Raw genomic sequence first — 20,817 nt, forward strand, 5'->3', positions numbered from 1 at the left:
GGGTGGCAGGGGGGACGCAGGCCCTCCCACTCCACTGCGTCCCAGCCCGGGGCCCTAGCAGCGGCAGAAGACCCACTGCTTCATCAGTGGGGATCCTGGCCACAACACACTGACATCGGCTCTGGCAGTGCCTGCAGCCAGACTGGGGTCGGCTGCCCCCGGGCTACTTCCAGACTCCCCCTCTGGGCCTACCTGGGTGCTGGCGTTGGCCTCGGGGGGATCCTGGATCATGGGTTCATCCGGCCAGGGATTGTTTGGCAAGTCCGGGAGCTCCTCCGGATAGGAGGCGCAGGGCAGGCCCGGTGGCTCCTCGGGGTAGCGGGCTCAGGGCCGGCCCAGCGGTTCCTCTGTATAGCGGGCGCAGGGCAGGCCCGGCAACTCCTGGCAGTCACTCTGGGCCATGGAGGTTTCCCAGCCCCGAGCTAGGCTGGAGACGTCTGGTCTCTCCGGCTGTTGGGGCCAGACTGAGGGCCCGGTTTTATACTTCCGGGTCGCCGCCTGACCCTCTGAGGGGCGGGCTAAGAACTCCCTAGCTCCGCCCACTCCGGCCTCCGGACGGGCTCTTCCCCTTCTGGGGCAGCGGGGAGCCACACCGACCCACTATACCGAGGAAATCTCAATGGGACAACTGCAAGAGTTCCGTCTCAGGCTGAGGCGATTGAGAAGGAACTGAGGGTGGTTCACCTGTACAATAGCACGGGACACTGACTGACACGCATGCAGGGGCTGAATGGACATTGCTATGAGAAATCTCCGATCAAAGGTACAGGGGGTGCTAGCGCACCTAGAGTGAAGCAACAATGGGGACACTACCCAAAGAAGAACTCCCTATTTTTGGAAAAACATATCTGTGTAAATCAGAGGTCCCTAAAGTGTGGGGCATGCCCCCCTCCGGGGGCGTGGAGGACCATCCAGGGAGGTACGGTGGGACCCAGGCCAACCCCCACAGGGGCGGGAAGGGAGTGCAACCCAGCCCCTCCCTGCCCCAGCTCTGCTCCAGTCCTGCCCCCAGCCGCATCCCCGGCTCCCAGTCCCACCCCAGCTACGTCCCTGCGTCTGGCTCTGGCCCCATCCCCAGCTGTGGCTCCATTCCTTGCCCAGGGCCGAGGCTGGGGGCAAGGCTGGGAGCAGAGTCGCACCTGGCTGCAGGCCCGGCTGCCAGCACCCACCGCTGACCAACTATAGCTCCACTCCCGTCCCGAGCCTCATCCCCGACTGCGGCCCCAGCCTCGGCCCCCTTACGCCTGTCCACATCCATCCCTCCCACCGAGCTGTGGCCCCACGCCCGGCCCCGGCTCTGGGCACAGACAGGGGAAGGGGGGGGCACGACCCTCAAAAGTTTGGGGACCGCGGGTGTAAATGCACCCAGATAACATGATGATTATTTGTACAGTATTGCAGTAATTCCTGGAGCCCACCGTCCCGATTGTACTAGACACTGTAGAAACAGTGAGGAAGACTGTCACCTTGTACAGTGAAATACAATAAATAATAAGCAATAGTTGCTACTACAATAGGATCTGGGGAAAATATTGGCAAGTCAATTAACTAGTTAAGGCATAATCTTACCGCCACCTTGGAAAGAATTTAGGCTAATCACAGATCCCACGTGAGCCCCTACAGTAGATACAGGCAAACTGGCTATTTGTACTGGAACCATAAACAAATAAAAAACTCGCTATGAGGTTTTTTGTACTTACTATTGGGGACCTACGGACCCAGATACCTCTAATTCTGAGAGGTCTAACAGCTGGCTGTTGGAAGTAGAGAAAAGAGGAGGTCGGTTTTCTAAATGTTGTTTTTCCTCTTCCTCTCTTTAATTTTGCTGAAGATGAAGAAGCCTGTATGGCAGCACTAAAATAACAAAATGCCTACCACATTCTCCCAAGAAAAGTTACCACTTTGATAACACAGGTCTGAGATTTCCCACTTATAGTGAAGTCTTGAGAAATTCCACTAAGTGTGCCCACAAGACCCATCATGAAATAGCCACTCTCTCATTGTCACTTCACAGGCACTAAAGGCCACCCTCACCTGATACCACGCTCCAGCCCATAATCATGGAGAGAGAATGTGAATCTTATTCTTCTTCCATAGTGCAAATCATATTTTGCTGAATTGTTTGCAATGCCAGACAGGTCTCAATGCCTAAAGTCAGCATCTTGGAGCAACAAACTTATCCTTGACCACAGCAGCTTCCATTACTACCGACAATCCATGAGGCAGGCTGGGAGGAATAATGAGCAGCAGAATTTTGTTGCATTAAACATATGCGGCCCACCATACAGTAAGTAACCAGGATAGAATAAGATGTTTCCATAGTTATTTCATCACTCATTCCAGGTGAGGATGGAGAGAACTGCTCCCAAATCCAAAAGGGCCTAAAAACTCCATAACATCAGCCCTGGAGTCACTCGCCATTTCTAGAGTAAAGGGGACAACCTCAGACATCCTCTTCACAAAAGGATGCCTTATTCTTCAGAGGAAGGTATTTCTCTTAACCTTCCTTTGATGAGTTGAGTAGAAACTGTGGAAATCTTCCTTTATGTCTGTCAGCCAAGAGGAGAATCTGGCAAGTCATCCTCACAGTTCTCTTAAAAATGCAGCCAAAACCATAGCTTTGGGAAAGGATGCGAGAGGAATGCCTTGACACACAAGGAGCCTGCCTTGACTGAGACTGAGTTGGGAGAACTGGCACAAAGAATGCCGACTTCATTGGTGCATTCACCAGCATCAAATGCATCATGACAACCACTGTTTAAGGCACAAATATCAATGGTATTGACACATTCATGGGACTCAGAGCTGCAAGCAGGTTCAGCACCTGGAAAACAACATCGCTTTTGGAAACAGTGCCGATGGCTATATGATCATAGCTAGTGTGTCTATCGGTTAATCAAAGTGACAGGATCCCAGGAGTCTGGCCCATAGTGTACTGAATGGAGGCCCTTGGAAGTCTTGAAGAGCATGCAAAACATACAAGGGGTATGAAATGTCCCACCACAAATAAAGCTCTAAATTTGAACTTCCAAAGAAGTCACATGGACTTGACTTGTAATGGAATCGCAAAAAAAAAAAAAAGAAAAAAGAAAAAGCATAAACATAATTCTGGAATGTATTAGCAGGAGTGTTGTAAGTAAGACAAAAGTAATTCTTCTGCTCTACTCAGTGCTGATAAGGCCTCAGAGTATTGTGTCCAGTTCTGGGTACCACATTTCAGGAGAGATGTGGAGAAAATCCAAAGGAGAGTAACAAAAATGATTAAAGGTCTAGAAAACATGACCTATGAGAGAAGATTGAAAAAATTGGGTTTGTTTACTCTAGAAAAGAGAAGTCTTATGGGGAACATAATAGTTTTCAAGTACATAAAATGTTGTTACAAGGAGATGAAAGAAAAATTGTTCTCATTAACCTCTGAAGATAGGGCGAGAAGCAATGGGCTTAAATTGTAGCCAAGGAGGTTTAGGTTGGACATTAGGAAAAACTTTCTAACTGTCAGGGTGGTTAAGCACTGGAATAAATTCCCTAGGTAGGTTATGGAATCTCAGTCACTGGAGGTTTTAAAAAGCAGGTTAGACAAACACCTGTCAGGGATGGTCTAGATAAAGGACAGTAAGCTTTTCCGTAACTGGTGTTCTTCAAGATGTGTTGCTCATGTCCATTCCATATTAGGTGTGTGTGCTCACCACATGCACCAGTGCTAGAAGTTTTTTCTCTTAGCAGTATCCGCAGGGGACCGGCTCTGGCATCCTCTGGATTCCCACCCGCATGGCACGGTATAAGGGGTGCTGCTGGCACCCCCCTCTGAGTTTCTTCTTGCTGGAAAATCCAAAAGTGGGGAGGAGGGCGGGTTGTGCAACATCTCGAAGAACACCAGTTATGGAAAAGGTAACTGTCTTTTCTTCTTCGAGTGCTTGCTCATGTCCATTCTGAAGAGGGACAGAGAAGGGGTGGGGGCCTAGAAGTGGAGGGTTGTACCCTACAGTTTACCACAGTAATGAGGGCCCAGCAGTCTGAAGTTATAGCCGCCTATGCGGGGAGGAAAAAAGAAAGGCAGTTGGAGAACAGCGGGACAGACGGGTCTGGGTAAAGTCCGGTAGGTCGCCCTCGAGCGCACCCTCAAAACACTCGCTTGCCCCCCTGCTTATTGCGGGTTGAGCCCGACTGGGCAGGAGGAGGAGGTTGGTGGCTCGGATGGCACTTGTAGCCTCTACTCTTCTTATTGAGGGGGTTGGGCGGCTCATGGCGGGGTTGATTCCCTTGGCCCTGAGATTGCTGTGGTTTGAACCACTTACGGAGCTGGCCCTGGAGCGTACAGCCCCAGAGTTTTCAGGATAGTGCAGGAGTCCTTAAGGTCATGCCATTTACTGTCTGTCTGCTCTGCAAACAGGGTCTGGCCGTTGAAGGGGAGGTCCTGCATCAATTGCTGAGCCTCCATTGACAGACCCGAGAGGAGCAGCTAGGACACCCTTCGTATGGAGATGGCTGAGGCCATGGCGTGAGCCGCGGAGTCTGCTGCGTCCGAGGCTACTTGGATGGCCACTCTCACTGCAGCCACGCCCTCTTCGAGGACTGCCCGGAATTCCTTCTTGGAATTGGAAGATCTCCCCCTCATGGACATCTTGGGCTTCTTGGCCAGGGCCGGGGATCAGTGCCAGCCAGTAGACGGCACCAGCGGGACACTCCGTACCAACGCTGTGGTACTCGGGGCCGAGTCCAACCTCTGCTCTGGTGCTGGGGTCAGCGTTGACTCCATCAGAAGTGCCCTGAGACGGAGGTCTCTCTCCTTTTTCATTCTGGGTTTGAACGACTTACAGATGCGACACTTGTCGCTTATGTAACCTTTTCCTAGACACCTTAAACAGCTAACCTGCGGGTTCCTGATGGGCATGGGCCACTTACAACGATCGCATGGTTTAAAGCCTGGGGATCGGAGCATACCCCATCCCTAGGCTGAGTCCCGTCCTGTACCAACTACAATAATTCCTCGCTTAACGTTGTAGTTATGTTCCTGAAAAATGCTACTTTAAGCAAAACGATGTTAAATGAATCCATTTCCCCATAAGAATTAATGTAAATGGGGGTGGGGGGGTGTTAGGTTCCAGGGAAATTTTTTTCACCAGACAAAAGACTATTAGATACACACACACACACACACACACAGTATAAGTTTTAAACAAACAATTTAATACTGTACACAGAAATGATGATTGTGAAGCTTGGCTGAGGTGGTGGAGTCAGAGGGTGGAATATTTCCCAGGGAATGCCTTACTGCTAAATGATGAACTAGCACTCAGCTGAGCCCTCAAGGGTTAACACATTGTTGTTACTGTAGCCTCACACTTTACAAGACAGCATGAATGGAGGGAGGAGACACAGCATGGCAGAGATAGACAAAGACACACACCATGTGCGTGTGTGAGAGAGAGAGAGACTTGCATTGCCCCTTTAAGTACGCTGACCCCACTAAGTACACTGCCTTTTTAAGTAGATTAGCAAGTTGAGACAGCAGTTGCTGCCAGCAAGCTCCCTCTGTCCTGAGTCCTGTCATATCCCATCCCCCCCACTCTATGGAGATGGGGTACAGGGGGGGGAGGGGACACCCTGACATTAGCACCCTTCTTTCCCCCCTGCACAGCAACCAGGAGGCTCCCGGGAGCAGCTCCAAGGCAGAGGACAGGAGCAGCATATGGTATTGTGGGGAGGGACAGCTGAACTGCCCGGCAATTGATAGCCTGCTGGGCGGCTGCTGCACAAGAAACTAAGGGGAGTTGACAGGGGGCTGCTGGTCCACCCTGGTTCCAAGCGCGCTCCCTGTCCCCCCACTCATTCCAACGGCCTGCTCTTTCTGCAAGCAGGGGGCAAAGCAGGTGGCTGCCAAACAATGTTATAAGGGAGCATTGCGCAACTTTAAACAAGCATGTTCTCTAATTGATCAACAATGTAACAATGAAAAAACGTTAACCGGGATGACGTTAAGTGAGGAGTTACTGTAACTAGAACTAATACTAAGGGTAAATACTAAACTACAACAACTATTTTACAAAGAAATGTTCATGAGACACACTGAACTAAGCGAAAGCTAGCCGAAGCAGCAGAAGTTCCAGCACTGGTGGCAAGAAGGAACTGAGGGTGGGGGAAGCCGGCAGTGCCCCTTACACCATGCCATGCGGGAGCAACTCCAGAGGGCGCAAGAGCCAGTCCCCTACGGATACTGCTAAGGGAAAAACTTCTGGCACCAGTGCTTGTGGTGAGTCCTCACCTAATATGGAATGAACATGAGCAAGCACTCAAAGAAGAATACTTCTGTCATGACTGCAGGGGACTAGACTAGAGGACCTCTTGAGGTCTACTGCAGTCCCACAATTCTATGACTCTATAATGGGTCAGACCAATGGTCCATCTAGCCCAGTATGTGGTCTTCTGACAATGGCCAATGTCAGATGATTCAGAGGGAATGAATAGAACAGGCAATCAAGTGATCCATCCTGTCATAGAATCATAGAATATCAGGATTGGAAAGGATCTCACAGAAGGTCATCTAGTCCAACCCTCTGCTCAAAGCAAGACCAATCCCCAGACTTTTGCCCCAGATCCCTAAATGGCCCCCTCAAGGATTGAACTCACAACCCTGGGTTTAGCAGGCCAATGCTCAAACCACTGAGCTATCCCTCCACCCATTAACTCCGAGCTTCTGGCAAACAGAGGCTAAGGATACTCAGAGCATGCTGTTACATCCCTGCTGCTCCTGGCTAATAGCCATTGATGGACTTATCTATGAATTTATCTAGTTCTTTTTTGAACCCTGTTATAGTTTTGGCCTTCACAACATTCCCTGGCAATGGGTTCCAGAAGTTGACTATGTGTTGTGTGAAGAACTATTTCCTTTTGTTTGTTTTAAATCTGCTGCCGATTAATTTCATTTGGTGACCCCTAGTTCTTGTGTTATGAGAAGGAGCGAATAACACTTCCTTATTTACTTTCTCCATACAAGTCATGATTTTATAGACCTCTATCAGATTCCCTCTTAGTCATCTCTTTTCCAAATTGAAAAGTCCCAGTCTTATTAATCTTGCCTCATATGGAAGCTGTTCCATAACCCTAATGATTTTTGTTGCCCTTCTGTGTACCTTTTCCAATTCCAAAATATCTTTTTTGAGAGGGCGCAACCAGATCTGCAAGCAGTATTCAAGATGTAGGCATACCATGGACTTATATAGAGGCATTATGATATTTTCTGTCTTATTATCTATCCTTTTCCTAATGGTTCCTAACATTTGGTTAGCTTTTTTGACTGCCGCTGCACATTGAGTGGATTTTTCAGAGAACTATCCACAATTAATCCAATATCTCTGAGTGGCAACAGCTAATTTAAACTTTGTATTTATCAACACTGAATTTCATCTTCCATTTCCTTGCCCAGTCACAATCAATTTGTATACGATTAATGTGAATCTCTATTATGGTGTTTTTTAAAAGATTCTGTGCAGCTTACGGATATTTCACTTTGGGGACTGTACCTTTTAATTTCTGTTTAACTAGCTTCCTCATTTTTGTGTAATTCCCCTTTCTGAAATTAAATGCTACTGTAGTGGGGTTCTTTGGTGTTTTACGGCCCACAGGGATGTTAAATTTAATTACATTATGGTCACTATTACCAAGTAGTTCAGCTATAGTCACCTCTTGGACCAGATCCTGTACTCCACTTAGGACTAAAACAAGAATTACCTTTCCCTTTGTGGGTTCCAGGACTAGTTGCTCCAAGAAGCAGTCATTAAGGTATCAAGAAACTTTATCTCTGCATCCCATCCAGTCAATATGAGGATAGTTGAAATCCCTCATTATTACTGAGTTTTTTATAGCCTCTCTAACCTCTCTGAGCATTTCACAGTCATCCTCACCATCCTCATCAGGTGGTCGGTAGTATGTCCCTAGTGCTATAATCTTATTATTCAAGCATAGAATTTCTATCCAGAGAGATTCTATTGTACTGTTTGGTTCATTTAAGATGTTTACTATATTTGATTCTCTGCTTTCTTTCACATATACAGTTTCTACTCCTCCACCAGCACGACCTATTCTGTCATTCCTATATATATTCTACCCCGGTATTACCGTGTCCTCTTGATTATCATTCCACCAAGTTTCTGTGATGCCTATTCTATCAATATCCTCATTTAATACAAGGCACTCAAATTCATCAATCTTAGTATATAGACTTCTAGCATTTGGATATGAGCACTTATAAAATTTGTCACTTTTTCAGCTATCTGCCATTACGTGATGTAAATGAATGGGACTCTTTAACTTGACTGTTTCTCCCCTACAGAACGTCTCTGTCTGAACCACGTGCTCCTTCACAACTGTCGGCTTTCCTCCAGCCCTATGTTTAAAAACTTCTTTATAACCTTTTAAATTTTACATGTCAGCAATCTGCTTATGTTTTGGTTTAGGAAGAGCCCATCCTTCCTATATAGCACGGGTCTCAAAGTCCCGGCCCGCGGGCCATCTGCAGCCCAAGAACCTCCCCACTGCGGCCCGCGGAATCTTTTAAAAAAATTCTTTCATCCGGCCCTTATGGCTGCCGGCCAAAGGAGGGGGAGGGAGGGGAGCGGGCAGGAGAGATTCACATGCCCCTCCCACCCCAACGTTGCTCCATCCTGCTCCTCCTGGGACCCTTCCAGGGGTTGAACTCGGCAACCTGTCACTCACCTCGGGCAGCTCAGCTCCCTGCAAGTGGTTCTCTATCCCTGCTGTTGCTGGCGGAGCTGCAGAGGAGAGACCCATGCAGCCACGCTGCCGGCACTGCCCCCCCCCCGCCAGCTCCCATTGGCTGGGGGAGAGGGACAGATATACCATCACTAGTTACTGGGCAGAGTCACACATGGAGGCAGCATCATTAGTTGCTGGGCAAAGTCAGCTGGGGCGGCATGAGGCCAAGAGAGTGAGGGAAAAGGGTGGGAAACAGGCTGGGAGGTGGCATGAACACCATCTTCAGTGACATTATTGGCCTGCTGTGAGGATTTGAGGACTGGCAATTGCCCTAAGGTAAACTGAGTTTGAGACCCTTGCTGTATAGGTTCCTCCTTTTCCAAAAGGTTCCCCAGTTCCTAATAAATCTAAACTCCTCCTCCCTACACCATTATCTCATCCATGCATTTAGACCCTGCAAGTTCTGCGCGTCTAACTGGCCCTGTCTGTAGAACTGGAAGCATTTCAGAGAATGCTATCATGGAAATCCTGGATTTCAATCTCTTACCTAGCAGCCTAAATTTGGCCTCCAGGACCTCTCTCCTACTTTCCCTATGTCATTGGTACCTATATGTACTACGACCACTGATTCCTCCCCAGCACTATACATAAGCCTGTCTAGACGTCTCAAGACATCTGCAACCTTCGCCCCGGCAGGCAATTCACCATGCGGTTCTTTCGGTCATCACAAACCCTGTTATTTATATTTCTAATGATCGAATCCCCCACTACTATTACAATGGGATGGAGGCTTCAGTGACAATGAAAAGGACTCAGGGGTTATTGCTGACTACCAACTGAATGTGAGCTTCCCAATGTTGTGAGCAAAGGGACTGATGTGATTCTTGCATGTACAAATAGGGGAGAATATTGAATACGTAGATGGAGGTGATATTACCTTGAGTATACAGTACTGGCGAGACCACCACTAGAATACTTTGTCCAGTTCTGGTGTGCACACTTCAAAAAGGATGTTGAAAAATTTTAAAGGGCTCAGAATAAAACTAAAGAATGATTCATGGTCTGGAAAGCCTGCCTTACAATAAAAAATGAAAGTAGCTCAACTACTTAGCTTATTGAAGATTAAGAGGCTACTTGACTATGGTCCATAATTGCCTACACAGGAAGAAGATACTTGATAGAGGTCTCTGCTAAAAGTAAAGGTATAAAAAGATCCAGTGGCTGGAAATTGAAGTCATTATAGTTCAGACTGGAAATAAGACGTTAATTTTTAAACACTCAGGTAACTAATCATTGGAACAGATTACCAAGAGATGTGGCAAATTCTACATTACTAGGAATCTTTAAATCAAGACTGGATCTCTCTCTAAAAGGCTAGATCAGCCACAAATTATTGTGATAGATGCAGGAAGTCACTGGGTGAGATTGTATGGCCCATTATACTGGAGATCAAACTGGATGATTATAAAGATATTTTCTGGCCTTTATACCTATGGATCTGTGAACAGAAAGATACAGTCCCATCCCAAAAGATAACAATATAGCCTTAGATATATTTAAATGTAGTAACTGAAAAAAATCAGTGAGGTAACTATTTACGTTCAAAGATTTCATTCTGAAAGTTTATATAGGGTGACATTGTTCAAACTTAATTATTTGTGTAAGATGCTCCTTGCCTAAAAATCTTTCATATTTGCTTTGCCTCCGCAAGGTCACAGCACTGACTTTAATCCACAGTCATGTTTTCCACAAGCATATACCAACAGATGTAGTTTAAACTATGTATTTACTTATGTGTTAGCCCCAAGGGACTAAATTCTCAAAGCCTTACACAAAACGTGTATGCATCTGTGTATGCACTCAGACATGCAGTTTTGAGTAAAACTGGAATTTTGCTCAGCCTCTCTCCTTGAATTAGGCTTTGAAAATTTAGTTTCAGACTGCCAGCAAATAGCTATTAGAGGTAGGAATTCTATCACTGCCACCAAACCCAAATTCATACAGTGTGATGTTATCTCAGAAATACCACTTCACGACAACACTGTGAAATCGAGTCAGCATTCTTCTTTGGAACTTGACCCATCCAGGATGGATTTCAGAAACAAAAGCATATGGTAGAGCCCAGACTCCAAAGGATTCAGTGGAATAAAAACCACTCACAGGCTCTTTCAACTACATAATCAAGTTTTCAAAACATATTTGACTTATTTCTATCCAGATCAGCTCATCTATGCTCCCCTTTTCACCAGCTCTTTCTTTTAAAAAGTCTTAATTTGCTCATTTTCTTTTGTTTGGCTGAATGGCTGCTTGACTCTAAGTCAAGCTCTATTTCAATTACTGGTACTTTAACTTTATAGAGCACCCAGATATGTTGTGGCAGGTTTCTGTATATCTCTATTTACCACACAAAAACAACGATGATGGGCACCCAAGAAATGTGTATTGCATACTTTTAAATGTGTGTGTATGTATATGTGCAAACATATAATTTCTATAATTACATTAATACAGATTGCTTTTATAACTGATGTGAAATCAAAATCTCAAGCAATTTTAATGCCTTACTTTGTAGGACGTGGAACTTAATAGGTGAGCAATATTCTGAACTGCTCCATGGTTAAACAAGATTGTCTGATGATCTGGACCCTATAAAGAAAAAAAAAAAGGAGTATTTATTCTTTTAAAAAACGAATGTGGAAGAGGCTTCCTGTTAACTATAACTTCAGTAAGTACTAAAATGCAGGTTTTCCTGCCATTCTTTGCTTTGTACATTGGAAATATGCTAGTTTCTTTACCATCTGAAGCTAACTTTCTGTTACATCTATTGAGCTTGACCTACTTATTGATAGTCATTTTCATTCTCATTCTTGGAAGGAAATACCAAAACTAGAGAGATTAGGGGTAGAGTGAGTGAAGATATTTCAATTTAATAGATGAAGGATGAATTCTACAATAATTGACAATGGGGATTTTATTTTTCATAGCTGATGTAGGGCTATTGGCAAAATACTGTTTCAATCTTTGCAATATTGTATAAGATTCTCAGTCATCTGCAACACCTCTTCCCCATTGCTAATCCCATGCATTTTCAGCATAACAACCCCAGAAAAGATAGCAAGTAACCAATTCTAAAGCTGTTCCCATATATCAGAATGTGCATCAACTGATAGTGTGGCGAGAGCAGTGTCTCACTCCTACACTAGTAACTCCTACGCATGAAATCTAGATTTAAAAACTTTTTTATAATACTATTTCAAATATATCAACTGTAAAGACAGCACACCAACCTTAAGTACTTAAAGAGCTAGTAAAAATAAGTGTCTGAGGTGTTAAACATTTTTCAGTTTTCAAAATTTCAGTTTGAAATAAACTCAAGTCCAAATACTGACCACATGTCTCCTCTACAGTACAAAAGTCTCAAGATCTCTGTGATCTGGCCAGGCTCTATGGAAGCAGAGGAGAAATGGAACCCTCAGAGGACCTCCCACCCTCAGCAATCTCAGTGAATCCTAGGTGATCAGTGAGCCCTTTCTCCCCTGGAAGTTGAGTGCACGACTCTACTCCGACTGCCTCTTCCCATGACAACCCACCTTTGAGGGCAGGACCACCCCAACCTGCAGAACTGGCTGGCAACTTCAAAACAGAGAGATGTCAGACGGGGATGATGGGCCTCATCGAGACTGAGGACGTCTGGAGGAACAAGAACAACCCTGACAGACTCCTCCCTCCTCCCATTTCAGGGGATCCTTTTGTTCCCCATTCCTGGTTTACCCTATACCCCATGGTTGCTTGACAGGAGCTGCATGCCCTCAAGGCTATAGTGGTGTCTGCTTAGCTTTTTCATGGGAAGAGAAGGGCAGGACCCCAGTCATCACACAGGCTCCCTGCCCCTTTTTAATAGCTCTATGTATCCATTCCTGTGGAACAACTCTATGGCCCCTTGCACACCAATCTGATCATCCTCTGCACTGGTCAGGCTGGTGTACAATTCCTATAGGGGGGAGTAAAAGGACTAGTACTGTACTGCCCTTACAAATGTGTAAGAGTTAGGTTTTGGCCTACAGAGTTAAATTTCTAAATAGTGTCAGCAGCCGTGACAGCATGTGTCACCACAAACTACATAATTCCTACCAATAAAGTTCAGTACCCTACACACTAGAACAGGGGTAGGCAACCTATGGCACGCGTGTCGAAGGCAGCACGCGAGCTGATTTTCAGTGGCACTCACACTGCCCGGGTCCTGGCCATCGGTCTGGGGGGGCTCTGCATTTTAATTTAATTTTAAATGAAGCTTCTTAAACATTTTAAAAACCTTATTTACTTTACATACAACAATAGCTTAGTTATATATTATAGACTTATAGAAAGAGACCTTCTAAAAACGTTAAAATGTATTAGTGGCACGCGAAACCTTAAATTTGAGTGAATAAATGAAGACTCGGCACCCCACTTCTGAAAGGTTGCCAACCCCTGCACTAGAATAAAATACATATCCCCAGTTTCTGCTTTGGAGCTTCCACATTGGTGTGATGTCTGCTCTGTGCACAGCTTCTGTAGCCATCTCATTGGTTTAAAGAGACAAAGGTGGGAAGCAACAAATTTGAACTGCAAAACACTGCCTGATTTTCTTGATTGATTTGCTGCCTAAATGCTAATGGTCTTCCTGCCAGAATGAAAATTTCAGTATTCTGTTTCATACTTAAACCAACTTGGCATACATGAACAATCCTACACACCTCTGTGCATCTGACAATGGTAGAGACATTTCATTTTTAAGCTTTTGAGGAGTCATTTAAAAACAGTGATTTTTTTTTTAAAGGTATTATGTAAAATATTTTTAGTACACCGCTACCTCGATATAACGCGACCCGATATAACACGAATTCGGATAGAACACGGTAAAGCAGCGCTCCGGGGGGGGGCGGGGCTGCGCACTCCGGTGGATCAAAGCAAGTTCAATATAACGTGGTTTCACCTATAACGCGGTAATATTTTTTGGCTCCCAAGGACAGCGTTATATCGAGATAGAGGTGTACTTCATTTAGAATTATTCTTTTCCAGAAAAAAACATGAAAATTACTTTTAGATGTAACATATCTGATGCTTTAAGATGCTTCAGCTGCTACCACTGACAACTTCCTATTAAAAATGTGATTAAAATACCTTTTTTGCTGTAGAAAAACACTTACATTGGCACATAGAAGTGGCTGAGGCGATGATTTAAAGCCGCAGCTATGCCAGTGTCGAAGCTGAAGAAAAGATATTAAAAGACGGGGGGAGAAATGAATGAAAATGAAGTCAAGAATTGCTTTGATTTAACTTGTTTTTGTAACCTGATAAATATATCACTTATCTAGTTCCCATGTGTCAGATTTTCAAAGAGAATCATCTAATCTGTTGTGTGTAAATATCACCATGAATACACAAATGAGTTAGCTGTGTGCACTCATGGCTAGTTAGCTGCACAACTAGACATGCATGCAAAAAATATTCAGTTTGGACATACACTTAAAGTGTTTCCTTGGACAAATCAGGTATGCTTAATATATGCATACATATCTTTGAAAATCTGACTATGTATTAATAGCCCACATTTAAGAACTCTACTGTCAGACTTATTCAACAATAAATAGAAAGTTGTTTTAAATCTAGACATGTGAAGACTTGATTATACACTATATAACTCATTTTTAATTTCAGAAATCTCAAATTGAGTCAATAATGAGGGGTAATTGCTTTTCTTACTCTTTGAGTACAATGGTGGAGTTCTAGGACCTATCTTAATGATACTGTGCCTGTCCTCCAAAGATTCAAGGTATTTCAGTTTTAAATCTTCCTTGGATGTAGCATTTGGGGAACAGAAATAACAGCTCTTGATTACTTTTCATTCATTACTTACAGATGGTCATAAAAAGTTGATTTTCAACAAAATAGCATGGCCTATTACTGATGATGTTCAAAAGAACCATGTAACAAAATTTATGATGACAAACATCAAAAAGACTCAAAAATATCTTTGGATGCAAGAGACTCTTGTGCAGAAGTTCAGCACAAGGCCTACAAACTAGCTACGGCCCACTTACATCCTTAGAATAAGGCTTACGAGGGATTTAGCTAGTTCATAAGCCTAGTGCTGTAATGCTGCCTGGGGTGAATTTCATGTATTCTGCATAGCTGATGAAGGTGTTATTTAAACAGTAATAGCAATTACATTCAAATAAAATTTCAAGTGCTAATTTTCCAATTTTTGGTACCATACAATCATGCATCAAAAAGAATAGGCCTTTTAAAAATAAAAAGCTCACTTTGACAATTAAAGTAGTAATAAAGCTTCTTCACTTATGCCATCTTCCCTGAAAACAGATTAACTGTGACAGAGAGACCCTTAACCCCGAATGCCCTTTCAAGGTAAGTTTCAACATGCATTTTACAATGCTTTGTGCATTATTGTAGCTTGGTTTTCAATAACTTGATTTTGTTTATTTTATAGGCAGATGGTGTCCAAGATTTGTATGTAAAGAACAGGCCTCCCTCCTGCCCCAAGAACCAGCATTCCCCTTCATGTCCATCCAAAATCTCTCCAGAGTCATCATTCTGTCAATCATTTCCACTCCATATTTTTTAAGCTCAAAACTCTCAGTGAAAATAGTAAAAGATATGCCACAAACAAAAGGAAGTGTGAAACCATACTAACAATATTGAGTAAGGATTTTCTATCTAAGGAAAATGTCTGCTGTCGTCAGTGAAATTTTGAGGTGGAAAAGAGAGAAAAAAGTTGATAGGCAAAGAAGCCTCCCGCAACCTGAGCTGACCTTCTGCCCAGGAAGAGGGAGGCAGTGGGGAACCCTTCACAGGAACACTGGTTCTTAAGGGGAGTGTGGTGTCAGTTATCTTCACAAATGCTAGACCACCTGCCTAGAAAGTAAACAAAAGAAAAAAAATAAATTGAAGCACAAATATCCCTTTAAAATACATGTTGAAGCTTACCTAAAACCAGTATTCATAGTGACGTGTTTTCCCCAGAGAAATCAATGAGAAAGATTCTCTCCAGCACACAATCTGTTCAAGGGAAGATAGTAGCTTTCATTAAATAAGCTCAGAACTATCCACTGCCACAGGCATATTGAAACTTTCATGGGTGTTTGATATCTTGCTTATCTGTACAAGACAGAAAAACAGGTTCTCTTTAACCCTTGCAAGTATGTTACACTCTGACATATCAACTGCCTGGTATTATATCTGAAGGCACAGTAGTAGAGCATTTGTCTTGGTCGCTAGATCTTGTACCCATGGAATAAAGCAGCTAAAAAGAAAAAAAGAGGTATTTTCAAGTTTCCCATGAAAGATTCTATTTATCTAGAAAAATAAAGATCCAGTTCTTGACCAATTTAAGAAACAGCTTCAGAAGACCTCAAAGCATCAAAAATTTGGATCTCTCTTTCTCTTTATATTATTTGATCCTCTTACCTATCCTAAAACAGTAGTATTTTCTTGTTATGATTCTGGGATTTATTTTATATCAACTATTTCATTTAGCATTACTCATTTGTATTTTCAATCATTCACACTCATGTATTCAGTGTGCCCTACATGCTCCTGGTTTTTATAATTTCATGTGAAAATTTTCAAGATTTTTACATTTTTCCTGTAAAATGTGAAGTTTTCAAAATATTCATGGTAAACTAAATGTCCCAATTTTTTCAGTTCAGTGAAAATAGCATAGTGGCTATAGAAGACTTTTTTTTACTTTTTTCTTTATTAGTGAATGGGGTTTGGTTTAGTTAATTCAATATTTATGACACAGAAAAGTTGGCAAGTGTTACAAAACAGGGCAAGGTGTTCATTGTGTTACAAAACAGGGCAAGGAGAGCAAGGCAGAATTCATCCTTTTCTCAGTAGAGTTGGATACTCAAGGGTAAGAGATCCAGTTTTCATATATCTGATTTGGTTGTGTAGTGCTGCTGAACTACTACTTACATTTATATGCAAGCTTGTGTTTTATACAATCAATCCTGTGCTAACACTTCTACAATAATGTGCTAACAATTGTTGTAACACAGCATTCATTGTAAAGAACACATTTCCAAACGATATCTTCTTACTCAGTTTTCAATTGGACTTTTTTCTTGGAATTTTTTTCTGGTTAAAAAACACATATTTGAGACATCTATTTAATATTTTAAAGGTTCTAGTTTTCATCTTATAAGTAACCCCGGAGTAACTGACTAAACTGGATAATCCTTGATTTCATCAAACCAATGCAAGATTAGCAAGATTTAAGGTAATGTTGGAATAAGATTCCACATAAAAGATAAATAAGCAGAAATAATAGGAACTGGAATGTCTTTCTTTCACCATGTTAACCACAAACTTTACATTAATTTGTATATTTCGCTCTAGTGTTCTCCGTATTGTAAGAGTTTTCCTCTAGATATCTGATACTTTTGCTAAAAGAAAGCCTCTTTTAAGAGCTGAGATTTTAATTAGATCATTAATGTCACTTTGGTTTCAGTTCTCAGTTAAATTAAATAAAAAATTGCAATTCCATAAGTACATACATTATGCACACTCACTGCATATGAACTAATGAGGAAGAGTACAATTTTAATACAAGAACACTTTTCACTGGTCTATAATCTCTCCAAATACAAAGTATCATGGGTACAAAATGGCTGCCTTGAGCCAACAGAGGCAGTCTGAGCTAAAAGGTTGATTAAATAAATTCCCAAAGCAGAGCAACAAGAAAAACTGGAATCCTCAAATATAGTCATGCTGACAATGAAGTTTTATGATTCATTCAATTTTTGTTTTTATTTTTTGGTTAATACACTCTATTCCCAATAAACCCAAAGTTCTTATTATTTGCATACTTTGCTTTATCCAAGAGCTGTATCTACCTATAATCCCAGAAACGCTATCAGCAAATGGGGGCGGGAGGGAGAGAGATTGAGTCTTTATTGTCCTACTGTTCCAGCCATAAAAGTCAATATTATCTTATTCAGTTTCTAAATGGCAGAAACACAAGAACCCTCATAGAGAATATTTATTCTCTTTCCTTACTTTGCAGCAATGTGAGAAGATCTGACATATGTATTCTTGTGTATATCGAGACCTACTAAGCAGTGCCATTAGGTGGGGGATAACTGTAGCATCCTAGAAAAAAGTCAGAAAAGAAAACAATATTAAAACTAGAAATTTCAGCACCGTTAGTCAGTGATTTGTAACTAACAAGCTGCATCCTAAGCTTTTCAATAGTTAGTACCCAAGCCTAAAACAGGGGACCTGCTGAGATGCATGAGGAAAAAGGACTAGGCCATAAAAGTACTATGGATGTGATTTTTAAAGAAAATGGCAGCTTGGTGCCCATTCCCATCAAAATTCAATGTTCCTAACTCCCAGCTATGTGTCACTGAAAATCTCTGTATTAAGTAATCTACTTAGTGAGAAGTCTTGGGACAAAGGAAAAGAGGAATTCCGCTCACAACAAACTGTCACAGACAGCAATAACTGAATAAAAAGCTCTGTATTTTGGAGACAAAAATCCCTCAGTGGTATTCTTCTCCCAGAACCGTAATTTACTTACCTTCTAATTGGTTATCCCTTAATTCTGAGAGGGTGGGAATGGAGGGAGTATAGGAAGTGAGGTACCAGTATAGACAATGGATTTTTTCATCCTCCCACCAGCAGTTGGAGACAAAACATCAAAAGAATTTAGTGATACTGGCCTTCCATCTGAACAATCCAATTCAAGAGTTTCCTTTAGTACTGACATAGCACATGCACACACACTCATAGTGGGAAAAACTAAACAAAGAGTAATCAGAAGAGAAATCAGAGAGAGAAGGGAGATCACCTCGCTACCTGTTCCTCATTGTTTGGTTCTGTTAAGAATCCAATCCTGTTTCTTAAGATCATTATAGTAAGTGAGAAATACCTAAATAGTGTTATAAATCAATGAAAGCTTTAAGATATCTAACATATATTTTATCAGAAGCCAGCTACAAGTGGAGATGCCACTAGAAGCAGTGGAAGATTAGCAGTTTTTGTGAACTCCGGAAGCCAGCCTCAAATGAATCATCTCTGAGACAAAGGTTTGGTTACTTAAGCAGAGGAGACTAAATATCAAAAATCCCCTTTAATAAGTTGCGTCTATGTTGACTATGACAGGTAAACTGAGCCCTTCACCTGGGGAGAGCTGGAGTCAGTAAGAACTGTTGTGATGATCAGATAGTTTTTTTAGGATGTTATTTTCCAACTACCCTATCTGTTATGTTATGGCAATAGAGAAAGTAACAGTAACTGGATACAGGTTTATGCTGCCAGGCCCTCAGTGTCACCTGTACATTAGCAAACAAAAATTCAATTAAAAAAGAAAAAAATTAAAACAACTTAACAAAGCTCTCCTATTATCTCTCTCTATTTCCACAGAATATTTTAATGAGAAAAACGTTTAATGAACGGACACTCAGATGGTATGAAACACTCAGTTTTAGGTTGTTAAGCACTGTTAAAAGTCTAATCCAGGGGTAGGCAACCTATGGCATGTGTGCCAAAGGCGGAACGCGAGCGGAGTTTCAGTGGCACTCACACTGCCCGGGTCCTGGCCACCGGTCCGGGGGGGCTCTGCATTTTAATTTAATTTTAAATGAAGCTTCTTAAACATTTTAAAAACCTTATTTACTTTACATACAACAACAATTTAGTTATATATTATAGACTTATAGAAAGAGACCTTCTAAAAATGTTAAAATGTATTACTGGCACACAAAACCTTAACACAGAGTGAATAAATGAAGACTCGGCACACCACTTCTGAAAGGTTGCTGACCCCTGGTCTAATCCTATCTCTTCTTAACAGAAAACAGGAGACACATATACAAAATTTTGGGGATCGGGGAAAGAACAGCAAAAGAATAAATACAGCTTCTGTCTCTTCTGCTTGCTGTTTAATTGCTGGAAAGTGTCAGCACTTAGTACAGGACCTTATTAAGCACTCCAGAACCTACCGTACTCAGGCTATTGCTGTCAGCTTGCCTCTCTGGTCACAGCAATATTGCAAGGTTAGTTTTGTCTGGCTGGCTAAGTCAGACCCTCATTAAATAAAAGGAAAAAAGAAAAATACAAGAGAAGAAGGGGAGGAGGGATAGCTCAGTGGTTTGAGCATTGGCCTACTAAACCCAGGGTTGTGAGTTCAATCCTTGAGGGGGCCATTTAGGGATTTGGGGCAAAAATCTATCTGGGGATTGGTCCTGCTTTGAGCAAGGGGTTGGACTAGATGATGTCCTGAAGTCCCTTCCAAGCCTAATATTCTATGATTCTAAGAGGGTGAGGAGAACATGAGGGAAGGAGCTGCGACAGATTATTAAATAGCATCTCCACATCAAACACTGAGATGTGATAATTTTATCAACGCTATGGGTATGCCTACAATGCAAAAAACTTCCTGCAGCAGCAAGTCTCATTGTCCAGTCAACTGACTGAGGCTCATGCTGCTGGGCTAAAAATAGCAGTGTAGATGCTCCTGCTCGGACTGGAGCACAGGATCTGAGACCCACCCCCCCTCCCCAAATTTTGGATCCTGGGCTCCAGCCTGATCAGGAACTTCTAAACTGCTATTTTTAGCCCTGCAGCATGAGACCAACTCAATTGATCCAGGCTCTGCGACTCGCTGCTGCAGGAGTATTGTTTTGTTTCTTGTCACTTAGATGTACCTTATTGGTATGTCTATATTGCAATTAAACATCCATGGCTGGCTCATGCTACCTGACTCAGGCTTGTGGGGCTTGGGCTAAGGGGCTGTTTAAATGTGGTGTGGATGTTCAGGCTTGGGCTGGAGCCCAGGCTCTGGGTCCCCGCAAGAAGGGAGGGTCCCAGAGCTCAGACAGAGCATTTACACAGCAATTAAGCAGCCCCTCAGACTCAGCCCTGCAAGCCTGAGTCACCTGGCACAGGCCAGCCATGTGTTTTTGATTGCAGCATAGACATGCCCTATGTGACTTGGTCAGTGAGGTGAAGTTATTGTTTACTGAGTTATAAAACTTTCCTGTATGAATCCATTAATATAACTTAATAGGGGGCTGTGGAAAACAACACAATAGCTATAGA

At 42.8% G+C, this 20,817-nt stretch overlaps 1 protein-coding gene across 8 annotated transcripts in view; it reads right to left on the bottom strand.

The window, feature by feature from the left end:
* Positions 1-20,817, bottom strand: part of ARMC8 (armadillo repeat containing 8) — a 206,968-nt gene that overhangs the window by 105,549 nt on the left and 80,602 nt on the right. For 7 of the 8 annotated variants that reach the window (XM_054039451.1, XM_054039456.1, XM_054039457.1 and 4 more), the window contains 3 exons: positions 17,773-17,865; positions 13,902-13,961; positions 11,278-11,358 (listed from right to left, as the gene is read on the bottom strand). In XM_054039451.1, the coding sequence (XP_053895426.1) occupies positions 11,278-11,358; positions 13,902-13,961; positions 17,773-17,865 (234 nt within the window). Of the gene's footprint in view, positions 1-11,277; positions 11,359-13,901; positions 13,962-15,524; positions 15,559-17,772; positions 17,866-20,817 lie in introns of those variants that run through there. The other variant, XM_054039458.1, reaches the window with a different exon arrangement.

The sequence above is a fragment of the Malaclemys terrapin genome, chromosome 9, assembly GCF_027887155.1.
Source record: "Malaclemys terrapin pileata isolate rMalTer1 chromosome 9, rMalTer1.hap1, whole genome shotgun sequence".
NCBI classification, from domain to species: Eukaryota; Metazoa; Chordata; order Testudines; family Emydidae; genus Malaclemys; species Malaclemys terrapin.